Here is a 21,778-nt window from a genome sequence, read left to right on the forward strand (position 1 = left end):
CTGCGTGACGGCGGCCCGCGTCGCCAAGGAAAACCAAGATGCAGCTGGTCGCATGGGCAAAAATCCCCGCCAGTACAGCACAGATTCTCTCAGGGCCGGCGGAGCTACGAGCATGTACCGAGCTGGCGTGGATTCACGAACCATCCAGCTCCACGGCCGCTGGACATCGGGCGCATTCAAACTCTACACGCGCTTATGCAACGACTCCGTCGCTGCAGTCGTCACCGATATGGTGAGCGGGGCCGCCAACCTGGCAACATTACAATGACGTACCACTCTACCTATGGGGCTCAAACCGATCTGGCTCTCGGCTTGTGGCGCGGTAGCTCGTAGCCCTTGATTTGTAACGCTAAAAAGCTTTGACCCCAAGTCTGAGCGTGTAGAAGGAGGAAATGAGACTTCAGTGATGTTTTATCGTACTCTTCGCATGCCTGACTTTTTTGCGGTTAGGGAATCATTTTGTCCAGAACCGAAGAAGTTGTGATTTTGGAAGAACGCCACCTGGATTGGACGAGATGGCACTGACGCACCGTGGCCGTAATTACGGAAATACTTCAGGAGTATCGACAGAAATTAACGGGGAGTGTAGAGATAATGTTTGTCGTGGTGCAGAACCCATTCAGCTTCAACTTCATGGTTTCCTTGCTTGCCAACTCAGTATTTGTAGACTTGTCTGCATTATCATGACAGTGTTCTGCGTAAGCCAGTCTCTCTATTACATAAGTGAATAAAGTAACGAGAGATTCATTGCTGCAGGACAAACAAAATAACGTTAGTGTAAAATGCTGTTTTTTAGAACTTGTAGCCGGTTTCACATGCATTCGCGTCGTGGCGAGTTTTGACTTGGTGACGGGCTCTGTTGGCCGTTCTCACGCTCTGCAATCACAGACGATGCTAGTCAAGAAACCGGACGGTCAGTTTCTAAAATAATTTGGTTGCAGCGCTTGTGAGTGAGTAAGCACGCCATTCCACAGCATCGAGTAGTGCACGCAGCAGCAATTCTGCGTTGGCAGTGAGAGCCGCTCACTCCAAGTGAGCGACCTACATGCACATCTTGTCTGCCTTGAGCGAACCCTTACTGACCTTATGCCAATCGACGTGTACTGTAGCAAGTGCTGGATGATGCGCACGGAGTTCCACTCTGCTACTTTACAAACTTCATAAATCATTGTGTACATACTTGCTGCACTTTTAGCTCGAACACGAACACTATGAAGCAAAACACATTCTTCCAAGGCAAGTCGCTACATGTACTGGCGAGCTCTCGTGAATTTCTTTCAGCGATCTTCTAATTTTATCCATTGCACCCTAGCGAAATTCCTGCGCTCGGATACAACCAGATGGCCGATCACTGTGCCGATCCCTTGGCTCTCTGCACTTGTAAGGGATTCTTTTCTCTCGTCGCGTCACCGCATCTCCTTCCGTGTTGGTGCCATCTTTGCATCATCTCACCTAGGGATGCGTACCGTACCGGTGGAGCGCATCGCTTGATCGGTGGTCTCCGCCGCGACTCCCGTATCCTCATTCCTCGTTTCGCGTGGCATCTCTCATTGCGTCTTTTTCGTTAACCTCCGTCACTATGGACAAGACCGACAGTCACCTACCTGACCTAGAGAAGTCGCCCACTGCGGCGTATTCCAAGCTAGACGGCGACGTACCGTTTCAGGCCCCAGAGCAGCAACTGGAGAACAGCAACTCACTGTACGCGCGTCTACAACGTTGGGCCAGTCGCTTCAAGATCGAGACGCGCGGCATCGAGCGCGTCCCCGAGGACGAGCGCCCCGATGACTCGCTTCTGAACGTCGGTAGTATGTGGCTGGCGGCTAACATGGTCATCAGCTCCTTCGCCATTGGTGTACTTGGCAAGTCGCTCTTCTACTTGGGCTCGGCCGACGCCTTCCTCGTCGTGCTCTTCTTTAACATGGTGGGCATTCTACCCGTGTGCTACTTCTCCACTTTTGGTCCGATCTTCGGTCTACGCCAGATCGTGCTCTCACGGTTCTGGTACGGCTGGCACGGCGCTAAGATCGTGGCCCTTTTCAGCGTCATCGCCTGTCTTGGTTGGTCTTGTATCAATGTCATTGTCGGCGCACAAGTCATCAACGCAGTAAACAACGACGTTCCGGGTTGGGCCGGTATCACTGCGTGCACCTTCATCGTCACGCTATTTGGCTACAAAGTGGTGCACGCCTACGAGTTCTGGTCGTGGATCCCAGCCTTTATTGTCTTTATGATCGTACTCATTGAGTTCGCTATCTCAGACGCATACGTTAATATCCCAATGGGCACGGGTACCTCTTAGGTCGGCAGTGTCTTAAGCTTCGGTGCAACAGTCTTCGGGCTCGCCATCGGCTGGGCGTCGTACGCCGCCGACTACACCGTGTACCAACCAGTTAATCAAAGCAAGGTGAAGTCTTCTTCTCCGCGTACGCCGGTCTGATCGTGCCGCTGTTGTTCACACAGTTCCTCGGTGTCGCTGTCATGACATCTACGGACGAGAGCAATCCGGACAGCAAGTACCGTGATGGCTACAATGAGGCGGGGGCTGGCGGTCTCATCAGTGCTGTGATCGTGGGTCCACTTGGTGGCTTCGGTCAGTTCTACCTCGTCCTCCTGGCGTTGTCCATCATCGCCAACAACTGTCCGAACATCTACTCGTTCGCTATTACCGTGCAAGTTTTCGGAGAGTGGACGCGCAGCATCCCACGCTTCGTATGGACATTGGTGGGTTCGGTCATTCACGCGGTCGTGGCCTTCCCGGGCTACCTAACTTTGAGAGTGTACTGGAGAACTTTATGAATGTCATCGGCTACTGGATGTCTGTGTACGCGTCGATCGGTCTTACGGAACATTTCTACTTCCGTAAAGGCTACTCGGGTTACAATCCGGCCGACTACGATAACCGCGAGAAGCTCCCGCACGGTATCGCCGCCGTTTTCTCGTTCTGTGTGGGCATCGTAGGCGCTGTCTTGGGGATGAGCCAGACGTGGTACGTTGGCCCCATTGCCAAACTCTGCGGCGAGAAGCCGTTCGGAGGAGACGTCGGCGTGGAGCTGGCGTGGCTGTTCTTCGTCGTGTCGTATCTGATCACGAGACCCATCGAGCTGCATTACTTTGGCAAATAAATGCCGTAAAATATGTTGTGATTCAGCACTCACGTAGGACCAGTGACCGCTATAAATATTTGTTGCCCATTATTATTCAAGAACAGTGATTGTATCATCCAGCACCTGGAACTCAATGAGCTGTCATCGACCACGGTGTACTGCTGAGCTTCGATCCGAAATTCAAAGTTTGGCCAAGTGACTTTGGGCTTTTTGCACCCGAGGAGGATAACTTCAACGCACCGTTCAATTTTAATCGCGGAATATGCATCCAGCTTCATATTGAGGGCATCAACGAAGATTTTGGCTACTTTAGCCGCCGCTTGAGTGCTCTCATCCTCAATTCCCTCCGCACAGTCTTCTTCAGCTCCGTCGTATTAGAAGCCTACAGCCCCACCGAGTCCACCCGTGGCGACCACTGCCCCACCCGCGAACACCTTCGCCGGCAACCAACTCCACTTCGGAGCCTACCCCTGCACCCACCCAAGAAGACACTGGAGCCTACTGCTAAGAATGAAGTGTATAGGTCCAATTACAAATGGAGACTTGTGTATGTACTTTTGGGAAAATCGGCACTGATGCCTGTCACTGTCTTTTATCTTGTTGTATGCTTCATCTTTCCTCTACAAGCCGTTAAGCAGTCGATTTGCAGCTGCCTCCACGTTATTGTCCGTAGTCTGAAGTGCCTGTAGGGCGCGCTCTCTATCAAACCCAAGAGCCTACAGCCAATTCATTGTTAGTCAATAATATTATTTTTTAGCGCAAATAATAAAAAAAAACTTACCATAAGCTGCTGAATTGCGTCCTCGGACGGCGGTTGAGCGGCCATGTGAGGTAGCAACATGCCACCAGCAGCCGGAGCGCCTCCAGGCATCGCCCCACCGGCACCGGGCAGTAGCTGGTCTCGGAATCCTTGACCCTGGACGGCTGGGGCACCTGGACGACGATTGAAGCGAGCATTTACTCGTCGCTGGGCCTCAAGTGCACGCCGCTGCCGCTGTAGCGCTAATGTGCTCGCTGGAACCACCTTAAACAATGGATGTAGTAGACCGAGAATGGAGCACACGAACGAAGGCAACTGCAGTCGTCCGAGTGGCGTAGAGCGGAACAGGAGACCAAGGAAAGATCCGCCCATAAAGGGAATTAACGCCCGGAAATCACGTACGAACAGCTACAATATTGTAAAATAACGTTAGTTAAACGTTTTTTATAAGGAAAATAAAACAGTTTTCATTGCGTACCACAAGCATGAGCATGTACGTGCTCGACTTGTCCGAGAAATGTAGTCCCCATACACTGAATGATCGCGGGTGTAGCTTGGGAATAAACTCTAAACCATAAATTAATAATTAAAAATCACTTCGTCACCTCTTTCCATTGCAGCCACGTACTGTTAAAGTAGACGGCAAAAGCTCCAATGATAGGGTACGGCCCACCCGGGATGGTCTTGGCTAACCAAGGGGAGGAGGTCAGCGCCGCGAGTTGTAGTGCACCCGAAATTAACAGCACGAAAACGAGAATACTGCCGAATTTACGAGAGCCCAACTGTCTCTCCAGGACTCGGAACTGAAATACGGTGTAGAGCCCCAGAGACACAGCCAACCCACTACATCACAGAACGTTGTTAGTATAACAAACTATAACGACAAAAATAATTCATATAACTTACTGATGGAAGGTTAATTGACTCGAGATCAGACGCCAGTACTGTGAACGACTGAGAATGGCGTCTCGGTCGAGCGCTAAGAGATGACCACGGTCCAGTAAGAGGCTGGCGGAGCTGGCAGCCCCCACCGCGAGCGAGAAGGCGTAGGTCACAGGAGCGCCATCTATTGAGATAACAAAGGCGTTAGAGAAGACGAGCATACATAGATAGAGAGAGGTGGCCACGCACAGAAGCCCCGCAAGTCGCCGTGCATCTTGACTGTGTCTGCTTGGACGGCCACGTAATTGGAGCTTGGTGCAACATGCAAATTTAAGCGACATTTCTGATTACACCTGCGATTTGTAGCGACCTCTACAGATCTCAAGTCAAAAGGAAATGTTGCAGCAATTTTGACTCGATTAAGTACGAGTAACTTCAACTTGCCTTTTTGACAGAATCTGCCCATAAATAACCACGAGATGGTTTCGAAACTACTGCGACTATCTCTGGGAAGGAGAAGAAGTGTGTCGGAAGCCACACTTGTTCATCCCGCGCAAGCCTTCAGAGGGTGAAGTTGCCGTCGAGATGCTCGCTCGACGCGCACACCCGACGATCTCGACGCGGCCGTCGAGTACTAAGACACTCGGCAAGAGCGTCGACAGCCCTAGCAGTAACCAGCATCAAGGCAACAATGCCAACCCTGTAGCACGTCCTGCGCTTGGACAGATCGATGCCAGACACTTACAGATCGGGGTTAAAGTTTGGGTGGCCGACGCTAAAGTACTCTGGCGCATTGGCGAAGTCCAGACGATCGCAGAAGACCGGAAGACAGCGCAGGTATACCTCCCTGACGCTGCGGAGGATGAGACGCAGACTCTGCGTATGGACCAGCTTTTCACCTTTGACGCATCGCATATTGTGGACCACGCCGATGTAGCGCTAATGAACAACATGCACGAGGCACCGCTGCTCAACGTGTTGCGCCAACGCTTCGAACGCGACGAGATCTACACGTTCACTGCTGATATTTTGCTCTCAATCAATCCGTACAAGTCGATTCCTCTACTATACGACGTCGTCGGCTTCATGAAGAGCCGTGAGGAGGCAGCTACAGCTACTGGAGACGGAGCGACCAGCGACAGCAGCGCGCCACCACACTTGTTCTCCATCGCAGAGAAGGCGTATACAGGCATGAAAGGTGTTGTTCCCGGGTCCGGAGCGCCACAGTCTATCGTTATCAGTGGCGAGAGTGGTGCTGGTAAGACGGAAGCGTCCAAGTACATTATGAAATACCTCGCAACTGCCAGTAAACACGTCGCCAGCACCAGCTCTGGCAAGACAGCGGCAGTTGTACACGAACAGATCGAGGAGTGCGTGGTGTTGTCTAATTTGATTCTGGAATCATTTGGCAACGCAAAGACCTCACGCAACGACAACTCGAGTCGGTTTGGCAAGTATATTCAGATTCATTACAACAGTGAAGGACGAATGGCAGGGGTGTCGATTCGTCACTTTCTATTGGAGAAGACACGTCTCGTTCGTCCAGAAGTGAACGAACGTAACTACCACATCTTCTATCAGTTATTAGCAGGACTTGATACTTTAAACAACACGTCAGACCCTGCAACTACGGCTCGACCGCTGCTACTACGGAATGATGTGTGGAATTATACGTACCTCACACGTGGAGACTGTGTGGAGGTGGATGGGGTGGACGACGCGACGGAGTTCGAGCAGCTTCGACGTTGTCTAGAGCAACTAGGGATGGACACAGCCTCCTTCCAACGTCCAATGTTCGAGGTCCTCGCAGCCATTCTACATCTTGGCAACGTCACATTCGAGAGTCCCACGCAAGGGAGCAAAGGAGAGGGCTCTCGGGAGGACGAACCTACTCGAGTAGTGTTCCCTGAAAGTGACGCGGGTGTGAACTTGGAACATGTAGCCATGTTACTAGGCGTCGATGCGGCCGAGTTTGCTAACAAGATGGTCACCCAGACGACTATAACTGGTCGTGGGAGTATTCTGGAGATCAAACTGACCCCGGAACAAGCTAAAAACGCCATGGATGCCTTCTGTAAGTATCTTTACGGCGAGCTTTTCCACCACGTGATATCACGTATCAACGCCTGTGCCAAACAGCAGACATCTGTCGACCACAAAACGCCGAAAGCTCGAGTCCAAGGTGGCTCAAACACCCCATCCCTGACTCCGTTTATCGGGATCCTCGACATTTTCGGCTTCGAAGTGATGAAACGCAACAGTCTGGAGCAACTTTGTATCAACTTTACGAACGAAACATTGCAGCAACAATTCAACAAACATGTGTTCGTACTGGAACAGGAGCGATACGCTCGCGAAGGTATCGCCGTGTCTCCCGTTGAATTCCAGGACAACCAGCGTTGTCTGGACCTCATCCAGAAGCCACCTATGGGTCTCTTACCTCTTCTAGAGGAGCAAATGCTACTCAAACGCAAAACTACAGATAAACAGCTACTCACGATTTATCACGGCAACCACTTAGATAAACACCCAAGTTACGCGAAACCTCGCTTCGAGTGCGACGAGTTTATTATCCGACACTACGCAGGAGACGTGACGTACGATATCCACGACTTCATCGCTAAGAACACGGACAATCTGCACGATGACTTGCTGGATCTACTACGACGGAGCTCCCAACCGCTACTTCAAGACATGTGTAGTGCTCCAGCTGCAGCTTCACTTGGTGGCGCTGCAACTAAGCGCGGAGGGCCATCAACGCCAAGAGGAGCCACGCACCAGCGTACTCAGAGCGCATCTCTAACCGGTACAACAACCGTATCCAGTCGGTTCCGAACGCAACTGGCGGAGCTTATGGAGGTTTTATGGAGCACAACGCCAAGTTATATTAAGTGTATCAAACCGAACAATTTGAAATTCCCTGGTGGTTTCAGCTGCGAGTTGGTACGCGACCAACTTGTATACAGTGGTGTACTTGAAGTGGTACGTATACGTCAAGAAGGGTTTCCGATCCGCAAGCAGTTCAGCGTTTTCTACGAGCTCTTTTGGCCACTTGCGATCAAAAGTTACGGTGTTGTCACTACAAGAGGCAACACGAGTAAAATCCGACAAGCCTGCGAGGTAATTGCTCGTGAGTGGCTTAAAGATAAAGATCTGGAACGGCAACAATTGTTTCAAGAAGAGAATGATTCTCCAGAAATGGAAAAGGACGAGACGGAGACGACAACGCGAGTTGCTCGACAGATCTTTGCCATGGGGAGGAACGAAGTGTTCCTTCGCTACGGCCAGATCGAGCGTCTCGAAGGCTCCTTAGCTACACTTCGACTAGAAAGCATCGTCACCTTACAGTCCAAACTGGTTCGAGCTCGCTTGGCATTCAAAAAGTTTCATTTGCTCCGTCAGGCAACAGTAAAATGGCAAGCACTTTGGCGGATGCACACGCAACACTCTAAGTACCTGCAACAACGTAAAGCTGCTTTGAAGATCCAAGCTCGTTTCCGAGCTTTTCAACTCTCTACTTTATTCCACAAGAAGAAACGCGCAGCTTCTGTGATGACGCGAGTGTGTCGCAAGTACATCACTCGATGCAAATTCCTTCGTTTCCTCAAGTCAACACGTGCAGCTACTGAGATTCAGCGTCATATCCGAGGTTTCCTACTTCGTACAGCCGCTGAACGTGAGCGCAAGACACGTGAACGTACTACTTTGAGTCTGCAGTCGTGGCAGCGGATGCACGTCCACCGTCGTCGCTTTCTGACTCAAAGATACGCTGCCGTTCGACTGCAAACTAAATATCGCTGTCGCACTCAACGCCGTCGCTTTTTACGTGAGAAGAAAGCTGCGATTGTGCTGGCTGCGTTTGTGCGTCAAGTTTTGCAACGTAGACGCTTTAAGAAGCTGAAAGCGAGTATTGTAAAGACCCAAGCCATGGTGCGTAAGTGGAAGGCACGTCGGATGTTTGTGGCCCTACGCTGTGCTCTCGTGGTGCTACAGAGCTTACGTCGGCAACGAGCAGCGAGAAAACTTTTTATCGCTCGGAAAGCTGCAGTAATCCGACTGCAACATGCTATGGTCGGATGGTTTGCTCGATGTCGATTCGTCACATTGAAGAAAAGTACGTCTCGACTTCAGTATTTCATCACGAGTTGGCTGCTCTGTCGCCAGTTCCGACGTGCTCGTAGAGCGTCCAGACGTGTTCAAAAAGTGTGGCGATTGCATCATCGACGTGTGCGTTGGCAACTAGAAATGGCGAGTGTGTTTGTAAGCCATTCGAACGCTGCATCAGATTCTGGGGGTTTGTCGTGGACACAACACACTCGAATGGAAGATTCGGACCGTCGAATGGCAAAATTGCGTCTTCAACCAGACATTTTTTTCACTTTACAGCCACGTGCATTTGGGTACAACTCATTGTTCCATGAAGCTGCCGCATGTGGAGATTTCCATGTGGTCAAGTACATGCTCAGTGAACGCAGTGCTGACGAGTTGCTTAGCCTTAAGAACGGACGAGGCCTCACTGCGTTCCATGAAGCGTGTGCGTACGGTCAGCATGCCATGGTCAAGTATCTAGCACTGCAAATGATAGATGCGATCTCAACTATGCGAGCTTTTCCGCCGACCTTTAAAGACGACACGACTGACGCGCCAGAACAGAGCACAGCAGACCCATGTGATGAGAGTGACAACCAGCAGAGTAGTGAAACTGAACCCACAACATCTACGCGGACGGTAGTCTACAGTGGGTTTCTTCGTAAGCGACGCGAGACTTCGCGTTGGATGCGACGTTACGTAGTACTGAGTGTGACTTCGGACAAGCACGATCGCCCACAGTTGGACTACTATCCCAACGACCGCAAAGCCACATTGGCTGGGCCCAGCTCACTGCAGATTGACTTAACAACCGCTCTACTCAAGACAAGTGTGGACTTGCCGTTCGCTTTCGAGTTGCACTCGCCACAACTCCTTGGAGGTCGCAACAAAGAAGGGCGACTTTACTTCGCAGCATCGGGTGCACTTGAGATCCAATGTTGGCTGGCACATCTGCGCAACATCATCCCAAGTAGCATCGAGTCGCGTGTGTTTGCCATGCACCGATCCGCTCAAGGTAACCATTTGGAGTTCATTGACTTTAAGGCTCGTCAACAAGTGTGCAACCTTCAAAGCGCGTCACCCAGACTGGAGACGCCCCTGCACTTGGTTGCAAGTTGCAGTAGTCTCGTGATTCTTGCAGCCATTGAAGACGAAACACCCGAGAACAACAAGAGCAACAACAGCGAGATCAACTTTGACGTTTCTGTTATCACAGCAAACGCCAGTGCAAAGTCCAAATCACTATTGGATGCCGAGCTTGAACTGGTCAAGACGACGCAGTGGCTGATTGAGAACGGAGCAGACATTAACGTCATGACAACACGGCAAGAAACGCCTCTACAGTTGGCTCTACAAGCCGGACACTTGATACTAGCGAAACTTCTTTTGGACCGTGGAGCCTTAGCGTCAAGCCTCTCTGAGCCGCATCTGATGCTGGTCCGTTGCTTGAAGGCTGAACTGGCTAAACATGCCATCACGAGTATCTCTTCGTCTGCGCGTGGCTCTGTTAGTATTGCACACCCTAATCTGCCACCTCCGGGACCCATGAATGGGCTGATAGCTGCACGAAATTGCTTCCTGAAGCGACCTATGCGCGGGTTAAGCACGGGCGACGACGAACCTCGCATGCTCTTCCTGATTAAACAACCCGGAAAAGTGCTCAATAGTTCCTACGTGTCGCTCTTTGTGGAGCTCATCAGACTGAATAACGCGACGTCAATTGGAGATCGACGACCGCGAATCGTCATTTCTGTGATGGACGGGCAACGCAACCTCGTCGAGATGCGGCAACAAGTGTCTGTACAACCCGTGGCTGCGTCGAACGCTCTACTCTGGGGCTTCACGTGGCACATGCAGACGCCCCTAGAGAACTTGCCACACGGAGCTTGTATCGTAGTGGAGTTAGCCACTACCAGCACGTCGTCTGGCTCACCCACACGCGACGGCGCCTTGTCCCCAACACTTGGCGCTAGTGTACTCAATCCGGAATGCTGGACGTATCTTCAAGTTGACCAACGTACAGCCAACAGCGCGCCTACTACTGCTGAGATGTACAAGTACCCGGTCGACTTGTCTTCGCAGAATACACTACACCGCGCCGACGCCTTCCTCTCAGGCGAGATGTTGATCTCGCAAGCTCATACATAAGCTGTGTTACTTCATCTCTTGAATAAAACACTAAGAAACAAGATGGTAAAAAAAAGAATAGGGGGTTTCAGACATCGTATCAGTTTGTCTCATTTCCTGTCTCATCGTTTTCGAGCGATGAGGCAAAAAATAACGCCTGTCATCGTTGAAAAGCCTTATCATTTTCAAACCTTTTACATAGACTTTTATAAAACAGAACGCTATATATAAGGCTTATTCATCTTGAAGGGGGACACGCACCAATGCGGTCAGTGCGGAATTCGACACGGAAACGTCAAGTGCAGGCTTTCCTGCCAGGATCTCTCCACCGTCCGCGCACAGTCCGTATAGAGTCCTCTTCCTGCTCGACGTTATACAGTATACCACAGGTTTGTCCATGAATTTAGCTGAACTCTATCAAGTGCTGAGTATCTTTGCGTGTAGTTCTTGGAGATCAAGGCACTGAATCAAGATGGCTCCTAAACGGCAGCAGAAACATAAGAAGACACGCCTTTTGGGCAACAGGGGGAGACACACCGAGTCTCTCTTACACGTTTCCAACAAGGAGAGGACGACACAGGTACTGGATACCACACAACACGGTATCAAATTGCTGCTATGGTATCGTGGCTGGAAATTTCTGCCAATTTCAACATCATAGCAGGGAACTCGACAAGTGGAAAAAAAATGGCGCATGGTGGAGGCACAACCAAGATCGCTGGGTTCCGCAGCATGGCCGAGTTCGTGCACACCGCTACGGTGGATTACATGAGAGCGGAACTATTTTTTGACCCAAAGCTTGCCGCTGCGTGGGAGGCGAAGCAGTGCCAAAGTCGCTGGAACTCCATCTTTCGTCGCTATCGTGCGGCACGGTACAAACTGGATAACCAGACGGGGTTTGGGCTCACAGAAGAGATGGTTGCAAAGGGAATGACGGTCGATGATCTTGCAGAGGAAAGTTGCCCATGCTTTCATCGAATTGATGCGCTCTTCGGCGCAAAGTCTAATGTCGCACCCCCTTCAGAGATGAGCGAGCCATCGTACGACGACGCTGATTGGTTTCCCGTGCGAGAAAATATCTCTGACAAAACAAATATCGATCGGTGTAACAGCATGACTTCTAGTCAGAATAGTACCGTGAATGATACCGGCTACGACCAGGAGAATGTGAGCCCAAACGCTCAGAAGAGTGCGGCATACCGACCACTCAATTTGATAAACACCACAGAACAGGATCACACTTCTCAACAGCCTACTATGGCCACGATAGCGAAGCCAACTGCAAAGAAGTCCACTCCGGCGACGAAGACTTTCAAAAGCGCCGCAAAAACGAAGGCAACCACGGCTGCAGAGACAAAAGGAGTCGACAAAGCCATGTGCTACAAGCGCAAGGACTTCGGTAGCGTTTACACAGAGGCATCCAAGAAGCGCCAAGCCTTTAACGAGAAGAAACTTAAGGTGCAGATGCAATGGAAAGAAAAAATGCTGCTGGAGGAGCCTTGAAAAAAAATATGAGCGAGAAGCACGAGTGAAGGAGTTGGAAAAACAAACTGAAATTCAGCAAGTTCAATCCCGACAGACCATGGCTCTTGAGCTTCTCAAAACTGGAAAATCACTCGATGAAGTGCAGACGATTGTTGCAGCTTTCTTTCCTGGCACAACTTCAACAAACAAGACCAATGCTACAGCCTCCCGAAACGACTGAAAGGAATTAAACTTAAATTGAAACAAGGAAAAGTAAAAAGTATGCATGTGGTAGTGTTGGTTTTGTTCGCAATTAAAATGGATTTTTGTCGACAAAATTCAAATAAAATCGCGAACAAAACCCACGGGATTACCCAGAACGTCGCCATCACACAGCGGAAACGGCACGCCATTTAGACGGTGATGTCGTCGACATCCATGGTCTCTACAGCTGCAAGATAATCATGTAGCGCGTGTGAGTCGACCATGTCAAGATTGTCAACGTCAGTCACCACATGGTCGCCACCAGCGTGACCAGCGTCAAGCGCCTGGCGAACAGTAGCACGTTCAATGACCAGATGCAGTACTCGGCCTCGTGTGATGGTAACCACTACTGAGTATTCTTCTACCTTAGCATGCAGACGCAGTTCATCCTTGTCAACAGCTTCGTGCGACTCGCGTCAAATTGGTTACCCAAGGTGTCAGCTCCACTGCACGCCAGTAAAGATGAAAGTTTCTCGTGCGAGCGATGTCTAAAATAATAATTTGATATTAAATGTAGCTTACCTGGCATAAAGCTATCAAAATAGGCACAGCAACTACACTCTACGTCAACGACGGTCAGCCGGTGTGCTAGCTAAATGTGCACTGAACTGAGCCTAAAACAAGGAGGAGAACACGGATATTTTAAAGTAGCGACCAATATCAACTTGATCTCAAAGCTGAGCTCCCAAGTAGTCTAGGCTGTAGTCGAGAACGTAGTCTACAGCTTGACTGAAACGCTCTGCCACACCAGCCATTCATCTTCGATAAGCTCGTCATCGCTTTCGTCCGCGTTTTCGAATCTCCCCTAGTGATCAAACAACGGAAAATCGGCAGCTTTACGATGCGAAAAGATGAACGCGACTCGTACACAAAGTCAGCAAAAGCTTGTCAAGCTGAGCTTGGGAAAAGTGGGCAGATTGGAATGGTTGTCCAGTTACGTCTTCTCCGTCTAGCTGGACGCCTCTCTGTCGGCTCCTCTTCCGGGTATCATCCTCCTTACGCTCAATGGCAGCGCGCTTTCGCTTCTTCCTCTCCATTAATGTGTAATCCTGACAGTGCATCAAATGGCTCTTCAGTTTGTGTGCTTTCGGGTTGGATATCACTGTTGAGCATCGAAGACCCTTGACTCGGCCATTTTCACTCGCCTCGCTGAAGAGCGTCCAGACGTTGGACTTTGGACGGCCTACAGTCATCGTTGCTCTTCAAGCTGCGAGGACATTAGCTCCTCCGGTAGGCCAGATCACCACTGACAGTGACACTGCACTTACCGTCCTTCTCCTCTTCCACTTCAGCTTCACCACGTGCGAGAGTTATAGGTGACTTGTCAATTGCGCGCGCGTGCGACATTCAAAATATTTTCAGTACTGAATGGACTAAATACACATCTCGCCGTCTGAAAAGCATAGAATTACAGTTTCAGCCAAGCTGTCCAATATCGTCGACGAATCATATAAATTCGTCGACAAAATCCAGTTTTAATTGCGATTTAAATTTAGATCTCGACGAAAAAACAAAATTAAGACCAACACTAATGCGGACACATATATTGGCCCGCTCTGCTGCGGTTTGGGAAGCCTGACGTCTCGGTGGAGCAAAACCGGAGCAAAACTACTTTGCAACGCTCGACGTCACGCCGTTCCACTCGCTGGCTACTCTTGAGTGTCCCAAGGCGACAGTCGAGAAGTGAACGCCCGTGACGCTGAACTTTGAGCTCAGCGGCTTTCTACTGAGTAGCCACTCGTTCAATCTGCGTGCAGGTCATCAAGTGGACTCGTCGTTTGACCACCCCGTTACGTATTCACCAATGGCAGACGATGGCGCCAAAATTTTGGCGCCAACAAAAACCCACACCCGCCCTCAAAGTCTCTACTTCATTTCTCAATCAGCACATTGAAGAGGGTGAGCACAATGGATTAGTTTTCAGCCAGTGAGGTTCGACTAGCTCGAAGGCTTGCTACAGAGCGCCGCCAGTCGATGTCGATGTCGATGTCAACCATCAGATGCGAGCGAATGGACCACGCTCTCAGCGGCGTCCATTCCGCGGAACTGTTCATGCGCAAGTGAATTGTCTACGATGCCAACCTTGGCGCTGTGACGGAGGGCTCTCAAAGAACGAAATCTGCGGCGCACGGCTTTGGGGAAACATATGAAGAATCCAGAATCCCAGCTTCGATTTTGGGAAGGGGCAAGTACCGGTATGGCGTCACAACGTACGTGACGTGTGCTTTCTATGTGTCTTTTAAAATTAAAAAATAAAGTATGCGTTTATTTAATTTGATTAATACTTTGTAGTCCCAAAGCCTACTTAAGATTTACGAAGCTCAGGTCGGAGTTGAAGGGGTCTGGATTCTGCGTGAGCTCCGTCCGGAAAACCTTAGCAAGCTGCTCCAAATCGAACACATGGTACGTAAAGAGCATTTCAGATGCAATGCTTAGGCTTTTCTTTAATGCTGAAGGACACCAGCATACGTCGGACGTGCACCCCAGGGAGGCCAGGGGGAGGAAGGCATTCCGAAGGGCCACGGAGACCAAGGCCTAGACGGCGACTTCGTGTGGGGGCTTCCAGATCGACGTATAAGTGAGATTGCAAGACAAGTGAAGCCAGCCGAGGCTGGAAATGGTAAAGAACAAGAGAATGATGATGATTTGCATGCTGCAGGCGAGGACCAAGATTGGCTTGACGCGACTGGCGTCCCATTCATCAGCGACAGGAAGGGTAATACCGAGCGCCGAGAGGTCGTGCGACTCGATCATGGGTCGGAACCCTTCTTCCGCGTCTTTGAGCATTGCATGAACGCCATGGTCGAGCGTCGGAGGGTGGCGTGGGATGCAGCCGTCCTTAAGATTCTCCGGACTCGACATGCAGTGCACCAAAACAGGGCGGCGGTGACCCGACTTGCCAGAGTGGAGAGAGAGAGGGCTAATGGACGCAAGAGGACAGCGCGCAGCTACGCTAATTACCAGGTATGCCCGCCAGTAGCTTTATCTAACTATTGCCAGCGCTTAAGGACTAATGACAAATTACAAGTAGTTTTTAATTCCCACTGTATCCATGTGTACGCTCACTAGAATGAATACACTAACGACGTTGCAGGCGATAAGGTAATCGGGCAACATATTCCTTTTTTGCAGGTTGCCATATCATCCAAGATGGCGAATGGGCCTTAGCTGTCCTCGGTGGAGGTTGACTCCGTCGAGCAAATGGACAACTAAGGTAAGGATATTATAGAGATCTGCGGCAAAACCACGCGATCACTCTGCACCATCAACAAAGTTTAAAAAAAAGTCGTTTTTCTCCGACAGAACAGCCTCACCCATCGCAGCCCCCAACGACAACGTCTTCGCTCACAGGGCAACCGCAATCGAAGTCAATAACGAAACAAGGTGACCTTAGACATGGTAAACATTAGCATTCAACTTACTTAATCGCTTTACGTGATACGGCCTTGAAGCAACCCATTCATCGCGTCTCCGACGACGCGTCGCGTGACAGTTGGGGAAAGGCCAGAAGCGCGGTGAGATAATGGAACTGACTGGAATGTCCAAACGCTTCTATCAAAAGGCCGTGAAGAGGCTCAAGCTGAAAGTGCAACGGCGAAGCCACCTGAGGAGCCGGAGGTTGCTCAGGGTACTGCAATCCCAGCTCTACAACTCGCTCCGCTTCACCCGCAAAGCGCCCCGGTGCTACATCAGCAACCACTCTGTGCTCCGGCACCCCAATAGCAGTACATCACTCCAGGCCCGCATCAACATCTCGCTTCAGCACTCCAGCACGTTCCCCACGCTCCAGAGTTGCAGTACACTCCCCACGGTAGCACCCCACCACAATAATCACGCTCCAAGGAGCAACTAGCAGCAACATCACGCTTCAGCTATCCAGCAGCAGTACACTCCTCACGCATCAATGCCCCAGGATTCGTACTCATCCCAGGACGTTTAAACGTCCTTCCAGCCATATAATTCGCAACATGCAGCATGCTCCACCCTGTTCATGGATTTGACCTCTATTGCGACTTCGTATCGACGGCGACTATATTCTCGCAGCTCTGAGCGCGGAGATCCAGCGTCTCCGACGCTCGGAGCTTAGCCGTTGTAAGAGAGAAGATTAAGGCGTTAGTGCGATATCACAATGTAGTAAGCCAGATCCGCCGCGCCAAGCATACTGCGGCGGTGCACAGCGAAGATGGTTTATGACGCAGCGACCACGCAGGACCCTCCCTTCTTTCTACATGCGACGTCCACTTCTTTTTGCTACAGTCAAGTCCACCGTATTTCAACCATCAACTGCAATTTCTTTTAGTTCTTCGTGTTCTCCTCGCTTATCGTTGCTGATGCAAAAGTGAGCATACGAAGGATCGTGTCGGCAATCACTTTAGTCCGAAACACATCTTTCTCGAAGAAGAGCTTCATGAGAGCTTCAATGTACATGTACATTGCTGTGTTTTAAGTACTTAGAAACCTCTTCTAGTGGCACTTCACAGGACGTGGCGCAGCTGGCACTGGAGTAAATTCTCACAACTCCACCGTGATAGCAGCTCCATGATCCACGAGCAGATTCACTTCTACTTCCTTGCACGTCGTTGATTTAACCATCGACGCAATGATGCACGTGCTGTCACCGAAGATTGTACGAAGCTTGCAAAGCTGAACCTGTTCAGTGTCACTTAATGCGCTATTGGCAGACTTCACGTCGTCAGAAACGAGGCCCAATTGTTTATCATTCCAGCATTCACTCACTCGAGCTTTTATAGGTGACCGGAAGGTAAGCGTGAATGTTGCACGTAGAGCGTGTGGATGCCAGGTACCGTGATGTTTTGCCTCAGAATTCAAACAGCGCTTTTTGCCAAGCACGATTATCTAAAGCTGCCGGGTTGATAAACGCGAAGAGTGTCCGCACACGGACAGCGACCATGTTTGCAACTTGCTTTATGTCGGGAAGAATTGACTGTCACACTTTCGATAGGAAATCCAGCTCGAATGCAAATATTCAGAAACTGTAACTCGAATATTTGTGACTGAAAAAACAGAAACCAGAAAAAAAGAACGGTTACCGGTATGTTCCATACACAGGAGATGAGAGAAAAAAAGAACATTAATGTGGTACACATCCTGATTTTGCGTGGCTGCATAAGACAACAACCTCTGCAGGGATCAAGCAAAACGTTTCGACACTATGGGCGGCAATCTCTCCATCGTTTGTGGACTCGGAGCCAGCGACAGCGACCCGCAATTGGTTCGCTCCCTGTATTATTCTGTCGTCGGTCTTGCTGTACAGCAACTGAATATTGATCTCTCCTTTACATGCAGCACTACCAGAGGAAAGACTTTGCACGGAGTTTCGACCAACCGACAAGCAGTCGCGGGCGCTCAATTTCGTCCGCCACGGACTGCTCGGTGGCCTCCATCTTGTCCAACCCAGAGCAACTCGTTCCGGACGCCTATATGCCCAAGGACATCCAGGTTCTATCTCAACGTCGACAGCGCAATGGCCACCATCACCACATGGCGTCGCGTTCGTCCTTCGGCTTTAGCGGCAAGAACTCGTCTAGAGTCAGTAGCTCCTCTTCCAAGGGCTTGAACTCTGTGCGCTTTGCTGGTAACAACGCAGCGGATGAAATCCCGTCCAGTGTGAACAAGAAATACAACTTTGGCATCAAGACGGCGTCCTCCAGCTTCGGCTACAGCGATGACGAACCCACGGCGAGTCGAGGTGTGGATAGCAGTCGCCTTTCGATGCAAGAGCTGCGAGTTAAGTGAATGAAAGAGGGGAATAGGACCAAGTAGGTGTATGAAGTAGGGGTAGCAATGTACTAGTAGCGATAGATAAAACCAGTGTGACGTATGAACAGGCAAGTGTATTTGCTAGCAAGCATCTAGCGTGTCATCTACTGTAATGTGTTTCTAAGCGTCAAAGTCATTTCTTAACAGCAGTCTTGAGCTCCTTGACCTTCCGTCGGCACTCGCGATACGCCTCGCTCTCCTTTTCACACTCCTCGCCATCGCGCAGCCCCCCGCTCTGCGCGGTCTTCGCTTCCACGCACCTGCGCACGTCGATATTGTCAGTTACATTGATCAGGTCTAAGTCTCCTCTCCTTTACAGGATTCCATCACGGCGTCTCCTCCTTCAGGAGCAGCAGCGTGGCACTCACTTCACGTAGGTTTCCATCTCGCCCGCGCACGGGTTTGGCTCGGCTGGCTTGGATAGTTCGGCGCCCATGCTGGCGTTGGCAGTGATGGCTTCCTGACCTCAGGACTCGCTGTTACTTCCGTAACAGTGTTTCTTACGACACAAGCAGAAAACGGCCGGGGACAAAGCATTTTTCGCGTCGACCCCAAGATGCGGGTTGAAGTCGTGCGAGCGCCAGGGCCATTGAACAGGCCAGCGCTAGCTGAAGCGATCGATACACTCGGCAAAAAGTCAGCTACTGTACGTCCATCCTCTGCCACCCATCGCGCTACAGTACCGACACTAACAACTACGATGGGCTATCGCCATTGACACCCCACTGGCGATCGGTCTAGGCCCAAACTCTCTCCCATGAAATCACCTCCACCGATCTCTTTGCGACGTCCACAGCAACAGAACAGCAACAGACACTGCTGCTGGCCATCAATGATGACGATGGTGCTGTCATGGGTTTCCTCAAGACCGGCGTCAAACACCTGTTCTACCTAGTAAAAACAATGTAGCCATGTCCCGACGATCACCATGCAGGAGACACTGACGAGCTGTGCTTATACACAGAACCCTAGAGGCGAGTACACTGAAATAGATCCAATCTGTGTCCTCGATTTCTACGTGGACGAGGTCTGGCAACGTCGCGGCGTCGGGTTGCAGCTCTTCCAGCGTCTTCTCCAGGAGGAAAACACGACGCCTGCTCAGCTAGCGTACGACCGACCGTCTCCTAAGCTATTTGCCTTTCTGAAGAAACACGTCGGTCTGACGGAGTATTTCCCCCAACCCAACCGATTCGTAGTGTTCGATGCGTATTTTCAATCGCGTGAGTAAAGGGAAAATAAACTCTTGGCTCGGTTTATTAATCACTCTCTGCACTAAGCTCACTGGCCAAGAGAGGCGAGAAAAGCCTCGACTTTCGTATCTGCATCACTTGGATTCTCGGCTGTAGCCTGGTCGAACCGCGCTTGGATCTGACGCCCAGCAAACCATCGCCCGTCCATCACTTTCAGACACGCGATAGCTGCCTTGAGCTCCGTGAAGCGAACAATGACTGAGCCATCGGCCACAACTTGAACGTGCTCTACAGTTCCGTGTTTGCTGCACTCCGAGCGCATGTCTTGTTCCAATTCGTCGAAGAATTTGGCATCGCTGCCTTCAAGTGGATCCCAAATATGCTCGAGGATGATCGAGCACGACGGTAAATCCAGCTGCACTAAGTTATCTACTGAAGTAACAGGTGTTGTTGCTTCCACTTCAGACGAAGTTTGCACGACCTTTGGCACTTGAAAAGCAACTTGACTGTTTTCCTTGCTGTCTTCGTTTCCTTTGCCTGAAAAAGTTGCTTCTGTTGCCCTGTGTGATTCTAAAAATTAGTTTCTTAGCTACCTTCACGCAAAAAAAGAAAATATTTACGTGATGACGACTCCCGGCTTGACTTCGAAATGATTTAGCTGCGTGGCAAGGTACGAGACGCGAATCAGCACTATGCGTTGAATGTTGCATGTAATCCACCCACTAAAACTTGGGATCCGACTAGACATTGAAGTAACATGGAGCAACGAGGGAGTACGCTAAGCTTTACCCTGTCAACGGCCTTGAGCATTGCGGCTCGCGAACTGAAGGTCACTACTGCGTCGCCCTTGAGGCCTCCTTTCGCGTCTTTGTAAAACTTGATACGCCGCACCTTGCCCAGTTTGTTGCACACACCCTCTGCAGCACACCGTCAGTCTTTATAGCTCTATGCATGAAGTAGGACAACAGACTGCTGACCAAGTTGTCTGCACGCCATGTACGTTGTGAGCCCCGTTATGTAGACGCTGCTGTTGCCTTTCGACGCTGGTGTAGATCGCTTGGCAGCGCCGAGCGCGGAGGACAAGAGCTCGTCCGCCGCTCGAGAAGCCTTGCGCTCATCCTGTCTGTAGCCCGACGAGCACGTTCAGGACCAGCGAAATGCGGAAATAATCGAGGTAAAGCGCTTACTGCTGGATGTACGCGAGGTTCTTGGCGCGGGCGCGCTCAATGCGTTCGCGCTCAGCATCCATGGCGTGTTTTTCTTTTCTGGCTTTCACAATATTTGCATTCAGATAGATTTTGTCAGTGATTTTTGCAAATACCGGTATTTACAAAATGGCTCAATGTCTGCTCGCTATTAAATAATCTCCTTATTTCAGTGAATATTTGAGACTGCGTCAAACAAAATGATACTTAGAGCATCTCCAGCGGTTAGACTTATTTGCAAGTCCTATTGAGACGGATGAGACCTCAATTTTTAGGATAGAACTCCTGATTGCATCTTGTCTACAGCGGTTTGGAACTCACCGCGGCTTAACATTTTTTTGTCCAATCAAACGACGATACAAAAGATCTCTCTAGATACCGCACTATCAGAAATACACGAAGGAGTGAAGCACTGCTGGCGACGTCAAGTATGGACGACGACTCGGAAGAAGAGTACTATTTCACCTACATGTTGCCTGAGGGCGGGGTGGACAACACGAGCGCAGTGCGGGGCAAACACGGCGGGTCCACCAAAGGCAGGAGAGCAAATAAAGAGCGGGATCGAGAAATATGGGGTGAACGCCTAATGAGTGACTACTTTGACGACAACCCAGTCTACGATGATGGTATGTATTTGAGTAAACGACATGTTCTCCTTTAAAACTGTCCATTAATGCTCATGGCTACTCGTTCTGATGCAGATGACTTCCGCAGGCGATTTCGTATGCGTCGTAACCTCTTTGAGCTCATTACCATTGCCCTGGTTGAGGATGAAGAGTGCAGCTACTTCGTCCAGCGTAGTGACGCAACTGGACGTGCTGGTTTCCTACCAGAACAGAAGGTGACGTGTGCTTTACGGATGTTGGCATATGGAGCATCAGCAGATCAATTAGATGAGTTGATTCGTAT

The 21,778-nt window shown here is 50.4% G+C and overlaps 8 protein-coding genes across 8 annotated transcripts; 6 read left to right on the plus strand and 2 right to left on the minus strand.

Moving 5' to 3' along the window:
* Positions 1 to 1,579: 1,579 nt before the first annotated feature.
* PITG_13063 (purine-cytosine permease, putative) lies at positions 1,580 to 3,125 on the plus strand (the record flags this gene model as incomplete). The annotated part of the gene is made up of 4 exons (XM_002900552.1): positions 1,580 to 2,247; positions 2,320 to 2,407; positions 2,464 to 2,733; positions 2,778 to 3,125. 4 exons carry the CDS (start codon positions 1,580 to 1,582, stop codon positions 3,123 to 3,125), a joined length of 1,374 nt encoding a protein of 457 aa, XP_002900598.1.
* Positions 3,126 to 3,662: 537 nt separating this feature from the next.
* PITG_13064 (uncharacterized protein) lies at positions 3,663 to 5,046 on the minus strand (the record flags this gene model as incomplete). Its single annotated transcript, XM_002900553.1, has 6 exons — positions 3,663 to 3,823; positions 3,889 to 4,275; positions 4,346 to 4,434; positions 4,496 to 4,710; positions 4,774 to 4,933; positions 4,999 to 5,046. The coding sequence occupies 6 exons, from the start codon at positions 5,021 to 5,023 to the stop codon at positions 3,728 to 3,730; spliced, it is 972 nt and encodes a 323-aa protein (XP_002900599.1).
* Positions 5,047 to 5,334: 288 nt separating this feature from the next.
* Positions 5,335 to 11,024, plus strand: PITG_13065 (myosin-like protein; the record flags this gene model as incomplete). The annotated part of the gene is made up of 1 exon (XM_002900554.1): positions 5,335 to 11,024. The coding sequence occupies one exon, from the start codon at positions 5,335 to 5,337 to the stop codon at positions 10,984 to 10,986; it is 5,652 nt and encodes a 1,883-aa protein (XP_002900600.1).
* A 628-nt stretch (positions 11,025 to 11,652) lies between these two features.
* Positions 11,653 to 12,468, plus strand: PITG_13066 (uncharacterized protein; the record flags this gene model as incomplete). The annotated part of the gene is made up of 2 exons (XM_002900555.1): positions 11,653 to 12,005; positions 12,078 to 12,468. The coding sequence occupies 2 exons, from the start codon at positions 11,653 to 11,655 to the stop codon at positions 12,466 to 12,468; spliced, it is 744 nt and encodes a 247-aa protein (XP_002900601.1).
* A 2,235-nt stretch (positions 12,469 to 14,703) lies between these two features.
* PITG_13067 (uncharacterized protein) lies at positions 14,704 to 16,546 on the plus strand (the record flags this gene model as incomplete). Its single annotated transcript, XM_002900556.1, has 5 exons — positions 14,704 to 14,753; positions 14,994 to 15,096; positions 15,181 to 15,313; positions 15,353 to 15,657; positions 16,187 to 16,546. 5 exons carry the CDS (start codon positions 14,704 to 14,706, stop codon positions 16,544 to 16,546), a joined length of 951 nt encoding a protein of 316 aa, XP_002900602.1.
* Positions 16,547 to 17,828: 1,282 nt separating this feature from the next.
* On the plus strand, positions 17,829 to 18,565 carry PITG_13068 (uncharacterized protein; the record flags this gene model as incomplete). The annotated part of the gene is made up of 2 exons (XM_002900557.1): positions 17,829 to 17,926; positions 18,001 to 18,565. 2 exons carry the CDS (start codon positions 17,867 to 17,869, stop codon positions 18,448 to 18,450), a joined length of 510 nt encoding a protein of 169 aa, XP_002900603.1.
* Positions 18,566 to 19,030: 465 nt separating this feature from the next.
* Positions 19,031 to 19,702, plus strand: PITG_13069 (uncharacterized protein; the record flags this gene model as incomplete). The annotated part of the gene is made up of 3 exons (XM_002900558.1): positions 19,031 to 19,153; positions 19,216 to 19,368; positions 19,439 to 19,702. 3 exons carry the CDS (start codon positions 19,031 to 19,033, stop codon positions 19,700 to 19,702), a joined length of 540 nt encoding a protein of 179 aa, XP_002900604.1.
* A 578-nt stretch (positions 19,703 to 20,280) lies between these two features.
* PITG_13070 (uncharacterized protein) lies at positions 20,281 to 20,913 on the minus strand (the record flags this gene model as incomplete). Its single annotated transcript, XM_002900559.1, has 4 exons — positions 20,281 to 20,322; positions 20,454 to 20,581; positions 20,642 to 20,787; positions 20,852 to 20,913. The coding sequence occupies 4 exons, from the start codon at positions 20,911 to 20,913 to the stop codon at positions 20,281 to 20,283; spliced, it is 378 nt and encodes a 125-aa protein (XP_002900605.1).
* Positions 20,914 to 21,778: the final 865 nt, after the last annotated feature.

This window comes from Phytophthora infestans, genomic scaffold (genome assembly GCF_000142945.1).
Source record: "Phytophthora infestans T30-4 supercont1.25 genomic scaffold, whole genome shotgun sequence".
NCBI lineage: Eukaryota > Oomycota > Peronosporomycetes > Peronosporales > Peronosporaceae > Phytophthora > Phytophthora infestans.